This window comes from Drosophila guanche, unplaced genomic scaffold (genome assembly GCF_900245975.1).
Source record: "Drosophila guanche unplaced genomic scaffold, DGUA_6, whole genome shotgun sequence".
Classification (NCBI taxonomy): Eukaryota; Metazoa; Arthropoda; class Insecta; order Diptera; family Drosophilidae; genus Drosophila; species Drosophila guanche.
This window is the reverse complement of record NW_022995747.1, coordinates 7,037,183-7,050,815: the sequence shown is the minus strand read 5'-3', so window position 1 is coordinate 7,050,815 and position 13,633 is coordinate 7,037,183. Positions and strand designations below refer to the sequence as shown.

The following is a 13,633-nucleotide window of genomic DNA, read 5'->3' as shown; positions in this document are numbered from 1 at the left end:
CGCGACGCTTGATTAGAGAAACGCTTTCGCAGCACCCGCTTGACTGACTCTCTGCTCGGACTCAGTCGACTGGACGCCTCCGAACGAGACTCGTCGCCTCGTCGCCTCGTCGCCTCATCGCCACTGCTGCAGTTTGACTTCAACTGGAAACAAATATGAAAGAGATTTGGCTGTGCTTTCTTTTTGCAGTGGTCGCAACCTGCGCCCAGCAGGGAGGTGAGAAACGCACAAAAGAGATAAGTGCCTACCTGCTCACCTAAATTTCATTACTTGCAGTTGCTGCTTTAACTCAGGTGCCCTGCGATCTCCGCGAAACACCGCATGGCAGTGTTTGTGTATGCAACAGCACCTACTGCGATTACTTGGAGCAGCCGGAACTGAACGATGCCTCAAAGGTTGTGGTGATTAGCTCCAGCAAGGTGAGTGGGCAGATCTCAAGAAACCACTTTGATTGCCACAATATTTTGTTTTCTAGGATGGCCTGCGCTTTAAAGTAACCACTGGTGACCTTTCCATCAAGACGCCTTTGGTGGTGGAAGACAAACAGTCAACAGATGAGAACTTTCACGCCGAGGCCATTGTTGTGGACCAGCACAGAGCCTGGCTGAATTTGGCAAGCATTCCGCAGCGATTGTGTAGCTATGCTGAGTGTTCAAATATGGCAAACATCACTTATCCCATTCTTTATTGCAGTTATCAATGCCAGCGTCAAGACTGTAAAAGTTTCGGTACAACGGGAGCAGCGTTATCAGAAGTTATCCATCTTTGGCGGTGCCTTCACTGGGACTGTCTCGCATTTACTTAAGCTGTTGCCACCAGGCCTGCAGGATCATGTCTACAAGTAGGATTTATATCAAGACATCCATAATTGTGACTATAAACTGTTTTCCCTTTGAAGATCCTACTTCCACAGGGAGGGTATTGCCTACAACAGCATCCGCATGTCCATAGGAGGAAGTGACTTTGACATGGAACCCTGGGCCTACAACGAGCTGCCACGGAATGATGCCAGCCTATCGAATTTTACTCAGCTCGATCTGAGGGATCTGCAGAAAATTGAACAACTGAAGCGCCTCAAGAGTGTGGCTCAAATGGAGGAGCTGAAAATTATGGCCGCTGCCTGGAGTGCGCCTCCCTGGATGAAGACCAACGACCGCTGGACAGGCTTTGGCCAGCTAAAAGCGGAATATTACCAGACCTGGGCCCTCTATCATCTCAAGTGAGCGAGAAAGAATTCGTTTGCACTGCGAATGCCATTCATATTCATGTTGTTGGAACCCGTTGCAGGTTTCTCGAACTGATGCAGTCTAAAAATATGCCGATTTGGGCCATATCCACTGGCAATGAGCCGCTAAACGGCGTCATCGGTTTCTTCTTTGTGCACTTCATGAGCATGGGCTGGACGCCCTGGCAGCAGGTAGGAGGCGGCATGCCATACATTCAATCATGATTCTGGCTATTAAGCATTTTGAATATTTACGACCAGGCAATATGGCTGAGCGATCATCTAGGACCGACCATTAGGAACTCGACGCAGAGGCCCGTGCTCATCTTTGGCAACGATGACCAGCGGTACACGTTTCCCTCGTGGTTCCGCAAGGTGAGCTGGTGCATGAAAATGTTTCCATTAAACACTAAAGGCAGTCGTCACTTATTTTAGATGCGTTCATCGCGCAGCAGTGCGTTGTCGTATTTGGATGGCCTGGCCGTCCACTGGTATTGGGATGAGCTGGTTGGTCCCCAGCTCATTGACCAGGCACACCAGGAAATGCCCAATAAGCTGCTGCTCAACACAGAGTCCTGTCTTGGAGACAAGCCCTGGCAGACTCACGGCCCCGAGCTGGGCAGCTGGCAGCGTGGCGAGAATTACATGCGTGCCTATATTCAGGATTTTCAACACAGCTTCAATGGTTGGCTGGACTGGAATCTAGTGCTGGACGAGCAGGGCGGACCCAACTATGTGAACAACTTTGTGGACGCACCGATAATTGTGAATGCGACGAGTCGAAGTGAGATGTACAAGCAACCGATTTACTATGCCATCGGGCACTTCTCCAAGTTTCTGCCGGCGCAATCGGTGCGCATCGGGACGCGGATCGAGGGCGAAAACAATTCCTTTACGCAGTTAAGTGTAGTGGGCTTCCAGCGCCCAGACGGCAGTGTGGCGTTGATCGTCTACAATGGGTAAGTTAAGTGGCGCGCGTGTCTGCGCATCCTGCATTCTATTTTGGGCCTCATCTGCGACAGTGCCGCTTAAGTGCGTCAACTTAATTGCCTACAACGCTGCAGCGTTGCACATTTTTGAATGCCATGCCTCTAATGGATGCTCTGCTTTGCACTTTCTTGCAGCCAAAATCTGCCAGTGGATGTGGCGCTCAATGATAGCCAAAGTGGTGCATTTAATCTACGCCTTCCGCCCCGCTCCTGGCACACAGTGCTCTATAAATGAGAGTTCCAGGAAGTGTATCGAGTGGAGTTTTGAGATAAGTTAGGTAAGGTTACGGAGTCCAGCTGCCGCTGCCCAAAGGACCAATTAGGATAGACGACTTGTCACATGTTTGCGCTACAGACACTACAGCTCAAGTGACAACAAAACGGAAGCCAATAAATTCCCCTCAACAGGATGGACATGTGGCTGAGGATGCAAGGATGTAATGCTCGCCTGCAAGCATCTCTCCCTATCTCTCTATGACAACGGAAATTTGTTTAAGCTGCTCAATTTGCCGTAACGCGTCTGTTTACAATGAAATTTCATGTGCCGTTTAATGCTCTTTCCCGCCTCTCAAACAGAACCCGAATCTGCTTTATCTGTGGAACGGCAAAGTACAAACGGCAGCATCTATATTTCGGATCAAGTTGAGTGACAACTGCCAGTCGAGCGGCAACAACCGAACAAATATCTCTGGCATGCATATTTTTTTAGTTCTACTCTAGGATTTAGTTTCTGTCTTTTTGTGTTTTTCAATATATGCTCTATAAATATGATTGTCAATTGAGCGCTAAGTAAATGCATTTCCCGCCGCGCATCGCACTTGGCGCACAAAATGGGGCGTTTTATGTAAGACTATAAATTAAAGTATGAAACGTTTATACGACCCATAAGACTAGTGTGGTATTGTGGCAGTGGATACATTTGCTAATGTGGTATGAATTGATTCATCAGGCTTCTTGTTGTACTTGAGATCCATTCTTTGTGCATCCATCATGCAAGTATAGTATATGCAAGGGAAGAAGGGCTTGGGGCACAACATATCTCAAGTGCTTACAACAAAATACACTTATCAGCAATGAGCGTGTCAATTACTGGCCGCCTCAACTGCTCTCTACCCTTCGTTGTTTCGGAAAAAAGGAAAGTGCCAGCAGCCCGCAATGTGTCGGGTGTTGTAGTGCAGCCAGTTAATGAGGCTCATTATTAATATGGCAACGATATGTTCACGTCGGGAGCAATGACGAGTGCTGGCTGTAAAGGGAATTTACACGCGCTGCCCTGTCATCAGGAAGATCAAAGAACAGTCTCGTCTCTCCAGTGGCAGTCGTCATAATGTGTTATGAGTTATTGGCGTGGTGGCAAACTGATCCGTTTCCTGGCCGCCCGATGGCCCGATCGCTGGCTTGTCAGCAGCTGACAGCAGCATGTCACAGCAATTTGCTCTATCTGTAGGTGTTCCATGTCAACTTCTTGGCATCGCCACCACCTACTCGCGATGTCAGTGTAATGCCCTGTGACAGCCACTCAAATTGAATGCTCAAACACACACTAAACTAAACTGGATACTATTTAGCTCTAGATTTATTTCGGGCACTAAATGGAGATCGCATTTCAGGGACAGAGCGTAAAAGAGAGATGTACCCCCCATTTCCCCAGTGAGTCGGCGAAGACTCACTGCACTTAAGTGACTCAAGGGGACGGGCGCCGGATGTGCGCTATCATTGCCCTGTCCTCAGTCCCTCTGCCTGTAACAGAGCTAGAGAAAAGTGCAAGTTATAAAAACGAGTAGATACAGATACGATCCATGAAGCGGGAGTATCACGGTCTATGCGTTATTTCCCCAAAACGATTTCCCAGCCCAGATAAGATTAGATTATGGAGACACCAGCCAGGAATAGGCAAATTAGGCAACCATATCCAACCATCATAACCATAGCCATGGGCCAAATGTCATCAAACAGCGCAGAGCCATCAGCAATATGCGACGTCCGCTCTCGCCGACACTGGCCAAGCTGGCCGAGAAGGAGGTGAACGAGACGCCCGACCGCATCCAGCAGGACATTATCATCCTGCGCGTGTGGATACGCCAGCAGCCACATCTCCGTGCCCGCACCGACGATGACTTCTTGATTGCCTTCCTTCGTCGCTGTCGCTACAGTCTGGAGCAGACGAAGCGGCGCATCGATCGCTACTTTACCCACTACAACCTCTTTCCGGAGATCATGCACAATCGTTGTGTGACCCAGCGACTGCTGGACATCAACCGCTTGGGGTGAGACATGGAAACACCTGAAAATAATTATGGAATCATTTACAAGCTCTCTGAACTCTTTCAGAGTTTGCCTGTATCCCGATATGCCAAAGGGCGACAGTCGCACTGCCCTGTTCATTGCTCGATTTGGACACTTTGATCCGAATCTGTATATGCTGCGCGAGATCTATCACTTCACCTCGATGGCCATGGAGATTGTTGCCCTGGAGAACGATTATGCCTCACTGGCGGGCATTTGTGAGATAATCGACTTGGAGGGCGTCAGTTCGGACAAAATGCGTCGCTTCGACAGGGTTGTCTTTCGCAAATGGTGGAACTGGCTGTACAATTGCAGCCCGTTGAAGGTGAAGGAAATGTACATCATCAACATGCCCAAGGACATACAGGGAACGATTATGTTTCTCTATAATCTTCTCAGCATGCAGGTCAACTATCCGGTAAGCAATCGTATGCATTCAGTGAAGAACACCCTAAACAATACAGATAAATACTTGTAGATACGTGTCCTCAAGTCCAGTGAGGAACTGATCGAGCATATTGGCAAGGAGACGCTGCCGGAGGAGTATGGCGGCACCAATGGGCATATGGGCGAGTGCATGGCCTACATGGAGGATCTGTTGAACAGCTATCGTGGATACTTTGACCAGGACTGCAACTATGGTACCATCGAGGAGTTGCGTCACGATGAGATTACCGTATACGAGGCAGAGTTTGGGGCCAGCGGTTCCTTTCGCAAGTTGAACTGGGAATGATATTGACCCAAATCAAAGAGCGTTCTCTTTGGGAACACCTCCAGATAGCCCCCATTCATACACAAATACACACAGACTTACGTATCTATATCCAAGCTCTGGCGTTGTCAGTCGATCAATTAAAGATAACACAAACTTATCGCCTGCGAGTATATCTGCCCAACAGTGTTGCCGTTCGTTCCGTTTGCTAATTTACAAAGTGTTCCCCGATTAGATATCGGACTAGCGGCAGCGATGCCAGCAGCAGGGCTGCACCCACCGCGATGCGTCAGTGTGGTTTGGGCAGTCAGTTCGCAGCTAGACAAGCGCCAGCATGGCGTCCGCACTGAGAACCCTAGACGACCAAATGTTGGCCATGGCCAAGACCGAGTGCAATGAGGAGCAGTCGCAGCGCGAGGCGATGGTGGCCACGCTCCAGGTGTGGATTACCAAGTCGCCGCACCTCAAGGCCCCCACCGATGAGCAGCTGATCCTGGCCTTTCTGCGACGCTGCCGCTACAGCCAGGAGGAGGCAAAGCGGCGCTTCGACAACTATTACTCCCTTCGCAGCGTGTTCCCCGAGGTGCTCGGCTCACGGCAGGTGGACGAGGCACTTCTGACGCAGCTGCAGCGCGGGTGGGTTGTAGTTGAATACCCAGGGAGGAGAGAATCGAATTAATTTGGAATCTATCCACAGCATTCATGTGATACCCGCTCGTCCAGTGAGCCCCCAGGGACCGCGGGTTATCATTTCCCCGTTCCGACAAATCGATCCCAAGAAGTCGAATCCACGCGAGGCCTTCAAACTGGTCTTCATTCTACTGGAGCTGCTGGCCCTGGAGTGCGACAATGCGACAATTTCGGGCCTCGTCTGGGTGGTGGATGCCCGCGATGTGACCATGGAGCAGATGCTGCAGTACGATCCGTTTCTGCTCAAGAAGTCCTTCGCCCTGGTGGATCAGTGCCTGCCCCTGCGCTTCGTAGAGATCCATATGATCAATATGCGTCGCGAGGGACAAACTATCTTCAATTTCGTGACCAAATTCCTTCCCTCCAAGCTGCCCTTCAAGGTGGGTTGTGCCCCACACTGAGTCCCAAGTGGATTCTAATCGATTTCTATTCACTTTGCAGTTTGTGGTGCACAAGAAATCGGAGGATCTGTACGAGCACATACCCCGTGAGGCCATGACCATCGAGTATGGCGGCACCAATGGCTATCAGGCCGAGGCCCTGGACTACTGGCGGCAGCGTCTGTTGGACCACAAGGACTACCTTGCCCGCGATGCCCAGTACGGCACCAATGAGAAGTTGCGCGTGGGCCTGGCCAGTGCCTGGGCCGACGGAGAGCTGAACGGCATGAGCGGCTCCTTCCGCAAACTGGAGCTGGACTGAGTGAGAAGACCGAAAGAATATGACGCCGTTCATTGTTTCAATTATTGTTTAATTAAGTGCTAAAGCTATACAAATAAGTTAAGTCAATTCCTAAACATAAACTGGTGGGTCACTGGGTATCTCGTGTATCCTCTTATGAATAACTTTACAATTACCTAATGGAGATGGGAAATCTTAGTGCTAAGTGCTGCATTTCCTTTTGAAACTCGCGTGTAGACTTGTGGCTGCCGTTGCTCCCATTGTTGGCGGCGTCTTCGTGGACACTGGCGTGGCGGTGCTCTTCACAGGACTTGCTGTTGTGCTCTTGTTGATGCTCTGGACAATGAGATTCAGGCAATCCAGACTGGAACCATTGGCGTTCCCATCAAAGTCTGTCAGTGGAGAATCGATTGATTAATTGAAATCATTGTTGGCTGGCTCGTGCAGATATACAATCTTACCCGTAAATTGGCCATACTTTTCCATGTGTTTGTTGTAAAAACTGAGCTTATCTTCCAGATAGGCGCCTGCATAGGAGCTCTGCAATGGAAACAGAAATAAATCCGTTTTAGTTGTAGCCTCCAATGAAATTGGGAAAATAATAAAGAGAGAAATGCAAAAATAAAGATTCTCTTGCTCCCTCTGTGTCTCCATCTCCCATCTGGCTGTCATGTTGGCCAACAAATGCCATAGAAAATGCAGTCTAATGATGAGATTAAGCCAAAATTTATGCCAGCATCGAGCAAAGTAAAGATTCCACATGGCCACAAAGATGCCAGCCAATTAAAATGCATTGAACCACTACCATGCCATTGTGCATTGTCTGGGTAGAGCAGACCAGAGTCTTCGCGAAGTGTTGAGTACTCTTCTTAGCAATTAAATGAATTTTGTGCAATATTTTTCGGTGCGCATACGCAGACGACATGGCATCCGGAGACACGGAGATGCGCTCGAGATTTCATTAGAAAAATTTGCATTAACGCTTTAGCTAAGCAAATTATAATTGCCACTTCTGGGTGGGTTATCATCCCCCCATCCCGCTGCCAGAGAATGCCGTCAGTGCGTCTACAAGGATCGCATGGTATCGGGCACAACAAAGCAGCACATAAGTGTGTCTCCCTCTCTGTGCATCTTTTGTAATTTTATATTTAGAAGAACAGAACCGAACCGAACCGAGCCGAACTGAACTAAAGTGTAGAACACAACAGAACAACTCACACTGCACTTTTATAAAGCGATTTATCATTTTCCAAGCGTTTAGTGACAGCATGCGCTCGATATGCGACAACTCGAACACGAACACATACTGTCTGTCCGTCTGTCCGTCTGTATGTCTGTCTGTCTGGCTGTCCCTCGCGCGTTTATGTGGAATTTTGGTATATGTATTCCCACTTTACCCAGTAGCAAACAGTTTTTTATACACGTAGATATATCATGTGTTTATATCTGAATGAAATGCCACTTATCATTTGAGCATTTTGTTGCGTAAAGATTTTAAGCCGCTTTTTGGCGCGCCTCCTCTTAGAAGTTCCCATTCACTCTGCCTCGCTTGTAACGGATATGAGGCATTATGCGATTTGTAAACCGCAAGCAGCATGAATATTTCTCACAAAGTACATATATTTATGGTTGTACAATGTTTGGCGATGTCATAATTCTTGGGAATTGTGCTTGCAAGCGAGAGTCCCCCCGGATTCTGTTTTGCTCTGCCATAAACACGTATCGTTAGTTACTGCCGCATAAACCTTGAGTATTGTCTCTGCAAATTTGATTATCAGACATTGATTGAGCTGTAAGGTTAGATTTTGATAGCCAGACATGGGTACATACGTATGTACCCATAATCAAATATTTGAATCAAAGGAAACCCTATCGCTGGCTGAGTCACTTGCACCCACCCACCCACAACTATCCCACCCGCTTGACTCTCCATTTGCTTGAATCACTTGCACCCAGAAGTTCCAGCTATCAATATTTACAGTTATACAAACAATTATCATGGAAATCGCTGGCTTGACGATTTCTGAATTTCGGTTTCTGCCAGGTGCTGTGCTCGCGCACTGAATGTCTGTGAGTGCTGCAATAAATTGCGGCCCGATAAGCTAATCTACCTCAAGTTCGAGTACACTCAAACAAAGTTCAAACGAATGCGATATCATCAAACCATTGAGTGTGCGGTTTATAAATACACAAGCTCCAGGTTCTGTTTCCCTGGTAGCTCGGTGTCCGTTACCCGTTCCCGATTACGTTCCTGTTCCCTAGCGAATGAATGGATATGGATGAGATGGATGGATTGCCGGAGTCTGAGACTAAGTCTCGAAAATGCATTTCAATGTGTCTGCACGTTTGGCGTAATGCCAGTTTTTAATCAAGCTATGGCCGCACATTAATATCTGCCAATGGGGGGCGCACTATGTACTTCCTCACCGCTCCCCCCCTCACACTCGTACCGTACTGATGGCAGCATACAAATATGCAAAGTTTTATGGTAAATTAACAAATTTGTACATTAAAAATGTGAAAAACTTAAACAAACTGCATGGAAATTACTCAACCCAGTCGGCAGGGCATCGGCACCAGTCGGGACCACGCCAGGGGGCGTGTGAGTTTAACATCAAGATGGCAAAAATGTTTGCATAATTGTTGACAATTTGTTGGCCTGTCACATCCCCTCCCCGTATCCTATCTGCCACACTCCCTCCCCCTTGTGTCTGTGCGCCCCACTCAAGCTGTAGCCCATGTCCATGTCTTGCAACACCTTTCGAAGAGCGAACAGAACGAACAGAAGAGAACACCCCAAGATCTTGTCATGTTTTTCCTGTGCAATTTGTCAACTGACACATTTTCTTTTTGTTCCCGTTCTCGTACGAAACTATTATGAAATAGATGCGATCCCCTCGAACATGGAAAACCAAACGCACGGGCGAGATAAACTCCTCCTAAAAGGTGTTTTTTCCGATGGCTGCCCTCGAGGCAATCGTATTTGTTGTAATTAATTTACAACACGATTTTCATTCAGGAGTCTGCCCTAAGAACGGGGCATATAAAAAGAAAATTTATTTATTGCATTTCACTAAATGCAGACAACGACCTCCCATACAATCCCATTCGAACCCGCACCTATTCCTTTCTCTCATTCAAACATAAATTCTCCAGCTATTTGTTCTCTGTATGCATTCCTCCCAATATTATTTTGGAAAAGTTTTCTCTCCAGATACTGCCTCTTTAGCGTGCTATCATAATTCATAAATTCACGGTAATACGGAGAATCTCGGCAGCACGTTTCGTAGAGGGTTGCTGGCGGAAGCTTATTAAGTCTCACGTCAGCGAAGGCATAAATTTTGGTCAGCAAATACAAGCGGGCTATCGTATGGGATGGGATGGGATCTGGGATCTGGGATAAGATCTAGGTGGGGACGATGTATATTCTATTTTCATGTTCAGCAAAGCGGCCAGACCCTGAGATTTTGATGAATGTGCGCGTCGCCAAAGAAAAATGTATGAAAACGTTTTTCAGGCATGAGAATTTTACGAGAAAATAATTGCGGAACATTGTCCCCTCGATCTCCACCGCAATACGGGTACCTCTCTCTCCTTTACTCTATCTCTTAATATTAATTGGCGTTCAGTGAAAAACTTACCAGATAATCGGACTGGCAGCTTTTGCCGCTTAGACTCGGCGCCAGGTTGTCGCCATCGCGTGAGGGTGAGGATTCCTATAAGCCAAACAAAGATCAATCATTAGAGGTGTTGGAGGGGGGATTACTGTGATGTTAAGTCTACCTGAAGCAGATCCTCCAGGCTCTCGATATACTCGATGGCATTGCGCAAGATCTCAACCTTGGGCAGGCGCTGGTTGGGATTGGACGATGTGCGTCGCTTCAGTATCTCGAAGGCCTCGTTAACCTAGAATGTGAAAAGAAATCATCAATTAACGGCGATCGTAGAAATCATGGAAATCCATTAGGAACATCATAAAAACACAGCCAGCCCCATCATCGGGCGTGTTCCCCTTTAAGTGCCTGTTTAATAAAACATATTTCAAATTAAATAGAGCATAAAATGTTCAACAATTAAACCATTCGCCGCCCCACGGTCTTCGCTTTATGACAGCCAACAGTGTCAGAGCTGACGACCATCGAGAGTCCCTGTTCTGTCCTCCCCCTTTCGGTGTACAACATTTCGATTCCATTTGCATCGCATAATGTCTCTATGTGGAGCTATAAATACGTCTGGGGTTCATCTACAGCTTTTACGATTCTCAAACTCATAAATGGTGATGTTAAACTCTTGGTCTTGGCAAATCTTCCTCTTGTTTTATGCTGTTGTTGGGTGGTTTCCCTATTTGTTCTTTAACGGCCTCAGGGGCCCTCCCTGGTGATTGGCAAACAAACGATGGATGGATGGCAAGTGGCAAGTGGCAAAGTGTTAATTTGTGTGGTGGTGCAACAAAGTTGCAGTTGAGTATTGCTTAGGATGGTTCACGATTATAGTACACTATTTTGGATCTACTAGCTAGGGAAATGTCATGCAAAAATTCGAATTGAGGAAGAAGAAATGGCCCAAAGGGTACACAAATAATCTTCCCTCTAAGGCATTTTTTCGACATTTTTTTCATGGGTTGTTGTTAAGTCTCATCAAATTAAATGAATTCAAATAAATGAATTGTTATTATTATTAATTTCCTATCATTTCTACATTATATTTTCAGTTCAAGGAGATGATATAGGAAAAGTGTCTATGATATTTACAAATGATTTACAATGTAGATTTGACATCAACCGCATAAAAGCTTAGTTCCAGATTAACTGACGACATTGAAAGGATAAATGAAGGCATGAATATCTGATTTGTTAGTTACGCATCTAAACGTTTTATGCTCTTGGAAAATAAGTATATATTTCCATTATGCAAGAGATTTTTCATTGATAAAAGGAACGCTCCAAGGATCTTTTTAATGCGTTCCGAATATATGTTAGTGGACTAGACTACTTGCTCTGGCAGACACTAGCAGAATCCATCTTATTCCAATTGAAACTACTGTCTTACCTTTCTCAGTCTCCTGCGCTCTCGCATGGTGGCCGCCTTTCGTCGGTCCACGGTGACGCTTTTCTTCTTGCACGCCTTGCAGGCCCACGTGAGGCAGGGGCGCGAGGACTGGGCCGAGGCGCAGACCAGTGGCGCCAGTACATGCTCCTCGGAGTCCAGGCTGCTGTTCTCGTCGTCGTAGTCCGTGGTGTAGATGGGCGACGGAGTCATGGTCATCGTCAGCTGCTTGTCCAAGTCCGCGGGATGGGCGGCGCTCTGGCCGTAGCTGCACGAGGAGGCTGATGTGGAGGCGGAGGCAACATTGGTGCCCGAATTCGGATCCCCGACGGCATTGAAGCGGCTGAAGAAGTTCTGCAGTGTCTGGTGGGGATTTTGGCTGGCATTGGCATTGCCATTTGTATGTCCCAGAGGATTGCTGTGTCCCAGGGATGGGTTGTAGCTGCTGTAGTCGTATGAAGGATGTTGCTGTTGCGGGTAGCTGTTGTTGTACTCCTGCTTAATGCTGCGGCCAGTTTGCATTTCACTGCCGACACTGTGGTACTTGGTCATCGTCACTGCCACTTAACTGCACTTCACTTAAGCACCGATACGATCCCTTTGAGATCACTCTACAGATCCTGCTGCGACCACTTCACACTCCCGATTCTTGATTTCGATTCACGTGTCGGCTATCGAGCGGCAGGAGAGACAAGACAACGAACCGATTCTCGCGGCAAACGCAACACATTTGGTTGACAATATCGGGGGAAAATAAAGCAAAGAATGGAACATAGTGTCTCTGGCTCGGGGGCGCCCCCAGATGTGCTCACGATCCGCTCCGATCTTCGGTGCGGTGCCGCTTTTTGAGTGGCTGCTGGGATGTGCTCTCGAGTGGATTCTATTTTTAGCGGCGCCCCGCCATTAGACGAGACGACATTGGCGGCACTCTAAGCCAGAAGGACGCTAAATCGTCCCCAGACCACGCCCCTAGCCACGATCGAGTATAGTCTGAGTTTTATTTACGAGTTGCCCGCCTCATGGCAGTGCGGATTTTCTGCTCAATGTAAACTGTGCTCATTCGTTGTTTGTGAAAGGCTTATTCCGGGTATATTTATGATCGCGCGGAGGGAAATCCAATAAATCGGATCCTACCTGAAGAGCGATTAGTGCTGGGGCATAAATTAGTTGTGCGGCAGCAGAGCAATTCGTTAATGTGACACTTTTAGTGGAGGAGTCTCTCCCTCCCCCAGTCTCCAGTTCCCAGTCCACGGTCACCTCCTCTTCCTCCACCTTCCAATTGTCTTCGTCTTTCCATAGAGATTGAGTGCCTGTTGGCTGGGTGTGGGGATTTGCCCTTGTTTTCCCCGGGCCACCACATTAAATTGAGCAGAAAAATTATAATACACGTAAAGCGAGTGGAAAATAGAAAATGGTCTGAAAGAAATTCTGTTTATTTATCGCTACTCAAACACAATATATATCTTTGGAAATCACCTTTAAATCTTCCCAAACGATATTGTAAATCTTTTTGTCTTGGGCTCTCGTTGTGGTTTTCTTTTCCTGTGCATTTCCAAGTTTCTTTCTCCCATTTCATTTTATTTTGCTTTTCTCGCTTTTGTTTTACCCGCTGTACATTGATGGATGTTTTGTTTTGATTCCGGCTGATGGTATTTTGGTAACGGGGACTATTTGTTGTGCCACACGATAATCCCAATTGTAAATCCCATCATTATCGCTTGGAGAACGTTTTTATTCGAGCTGTTTGAATAAATATGTATTTTAAACATTTTCCATTCGATAATGCATTTGCAGTTAGGATTTCATTTGTTGATCGACGCCTGTCACCAGCCAAATGGATCGATTTTTCAGATAAAATCTTGAGGGTATAATCAGTATAAGTTGGTTTAATGTGGATATATTGGTCACAAGCTTTTCTACCTTGAAAAATATAATTTATTCTCCCATTTGGAAAATTAAAAAAACTTCAACGGAAAAAATGCATACCTTCCTACAGCTACTTTG

The 13,633-nt window shown here is 47.0% G+C and overlaps 4 protein-coding genes across 4 annotated transcripts; 3 read left to right on the top strand and 1 right to left on the bottom strand.

Moving 5' to 3' along the window:
• The first annotated feature begins 87 nt into the window (after positions 1 to 87).
• LOC117583107 (lysosomal acid glucosylceramidase) lies at positions 88 to 3,003 on the top strand. Its single transcript, XM_034271289.1, has 9 exons — positions 88 to 216; positions 277 to 419; positions 476 to 635; positions 694 to 841; positions 899 to 1,219; positions 1,288 to 1,417; positions 1,487 to 1,600; positions 1,661 to 2,184; positions 2,350 to 3,003. Exons 1-9 carry the CDS (start codon positions 156 to 158, stop codon positions 2,447 to 2,449), a joined length of 1,701 nt encoding a protein of 566 aa, XP_034127180.1. The 5' UTR covers positions 88 to 155; the 3' UTR covers positions 2,450 to 3,003.
• Positions 3,004 to 4,181: 1,178 nt separating this feature from the next.
• Positions 4,182 to 5,369, top strand: LOC117583357 (alpha-tocopherol transfer protein-like). Its single transcript, XM_034271627.1, has 3 exons — positions 4,182 to 4,481; positions 4,546 to 4,918; positions 4,979 to 5,369. The coding sequence occupies exons 1-3, from the start codon at positions 4,189 to 4,191 to the stop codon at positions 5,231 to 5,233; spliced, it is 921 nt and encodes a 306-aa protein (XP_034127518.1). The 5' UTR covers positions 4,182 to 4,188; the 3' UTR covers positions 5,234 to 5,369.
• Positions 5,370 to 5,511: 142 nt separating this feature from the next.
• LOC117583356 (alpha-tocopherol transfer protein-like) lies at positions 5,512 to 6,747 on the top strand. The gene is made up of 3 exons (XM_034271626.1): positions 5,512 to 5,848; positions 5,910 to 6,282; positions 6,344 to 6,747. The coding sequence occupies exons 1-3, from the start codon at positions 5,547 to 5,549 to the stop codon at positions 6,602 to 6,604; spliced, it is 936 nt and encodes a 311-aa protein (XP_034127517.1). The 5' UTR covers positions 5,512 to 5,546; the 3' UTR covers positions 6,605 to 6,747.
• Positions 6,651 to 12,395, bottom strand: LOC117583355 (myogenic-determination protein). The gene is made up of 5 exons (XM_034271625.1): positions 11,633 to 12,395; positions 10,367 to 10,489; positions 10,225 to 10,299; positions 7,045 to 7,123; positions 6,651 to 6,975 (listed from the first exon to the last, which is right to left on the bottom strand). The coding sequence occupies exons 1-5, from the start codon at positions 12,179 to 12,181 to the stop codon at positions 6,785 to 6,787; spliced, it is 1,017 nt and encodes a 338-aa protein (XP_034127516.1). The 5' UTR covers positions 12,182 to 12,395; the 3' UTR covers positions 6,651 to 6,784.
• Between the last annotated feature and the right edge of the window lie 1,238 nt (positions 12,396 to 13,633).

Excerpts from the sequence above, each read along its gene's own strand:
- LOC117583107 (XM_034271289.1), top strand. The coding sequence starts at position 156 with ATGAAAGAGATTTGGCTGTGCTTTCTTTTTGCAGTGGTCGCAACCTGC. Across the intron at positions 420-475 it reads TGGTGATTAGCTCCAGCAAG|GATGGCCTGCGCTTTAAAGT; the intron begins GTGAGTGGGCAG and ends TTTGTTTTCTAG. Across the intron at positions 1,220-1,287 it reads TGGGCCCTCTATCATCTCAA|GTTTCTCGAACTGATGCAGT; the intron begins GTGAGCGAGAAA and ends AACCCGTTGCAG.
- LOC117583357 (XM_034271627.1), top strand. The coding sequence starts at position 4,189 with ATGCGACGTCCGCTCTCGCCGACACTGGCCAAGCTGGCCGAGAAGGAG. Across the intron at positions 4,482-4,545 it reads CTGGACATCAACCGCTTGGG|AGTTTGCCTGTATCCCGATA; the intron begins GTGAGACATGGA and ends GAACTCTTTCAG. Across the intron at positions 4,919-4,978 it reads GCATGCAGGTCAACTATCCG|ATACGTGTCCTCAAGTCCAG; the intron begins GTAAGCAATCGT and ends AAATACTTGTAG.
- LOC117583356 (XM_034271626.1), top strand. The coding sequence starts at position 5,547 with ATGGCGTCCGCACTGAGAACCCTAGACGACCAAATGTTGGCCATGGCC. Across the intron at positions 5,849-5,909 it reads CTGACGCAGCTGCAGCGCGG|CATTCATGTGATACCCGCTC; the intron begins GTGGGTTGTAGT and ends ATCTATCCACAG. Across the intron at positions 6,283-6,343 it reads CCTCCAAGCTGCCCTTCAAG|TTTGTGGTGCACAAGAAATC; the intron begins GTGGGTTGTGCC and ends TTCACTTTGCAG.
- LOC117583355 (XM_034271625.1), bottom strand. The coding sequence starts at position 12,181 with ATGACCAAGTACCACAGTGTCGGCAGTGAAATGCAAACTGGCCGCAGC. Across the intron at positions 10,490-11,632 it reads AGCGCAGGAGACTGAGAAAG|GTTAACGAGGCCTTCGAGAT; the intron begins GTAAGACAGTAG and ends TTCACATTCTAG. Across the intron at positions 7,124-10,224 it reads GCTGCCAGTCCGATTATCTG|AGCTCCTATGCAGGCGCCTA; the intron begins GTAAGTTTTTCA and ends TTTCCATTGCAG.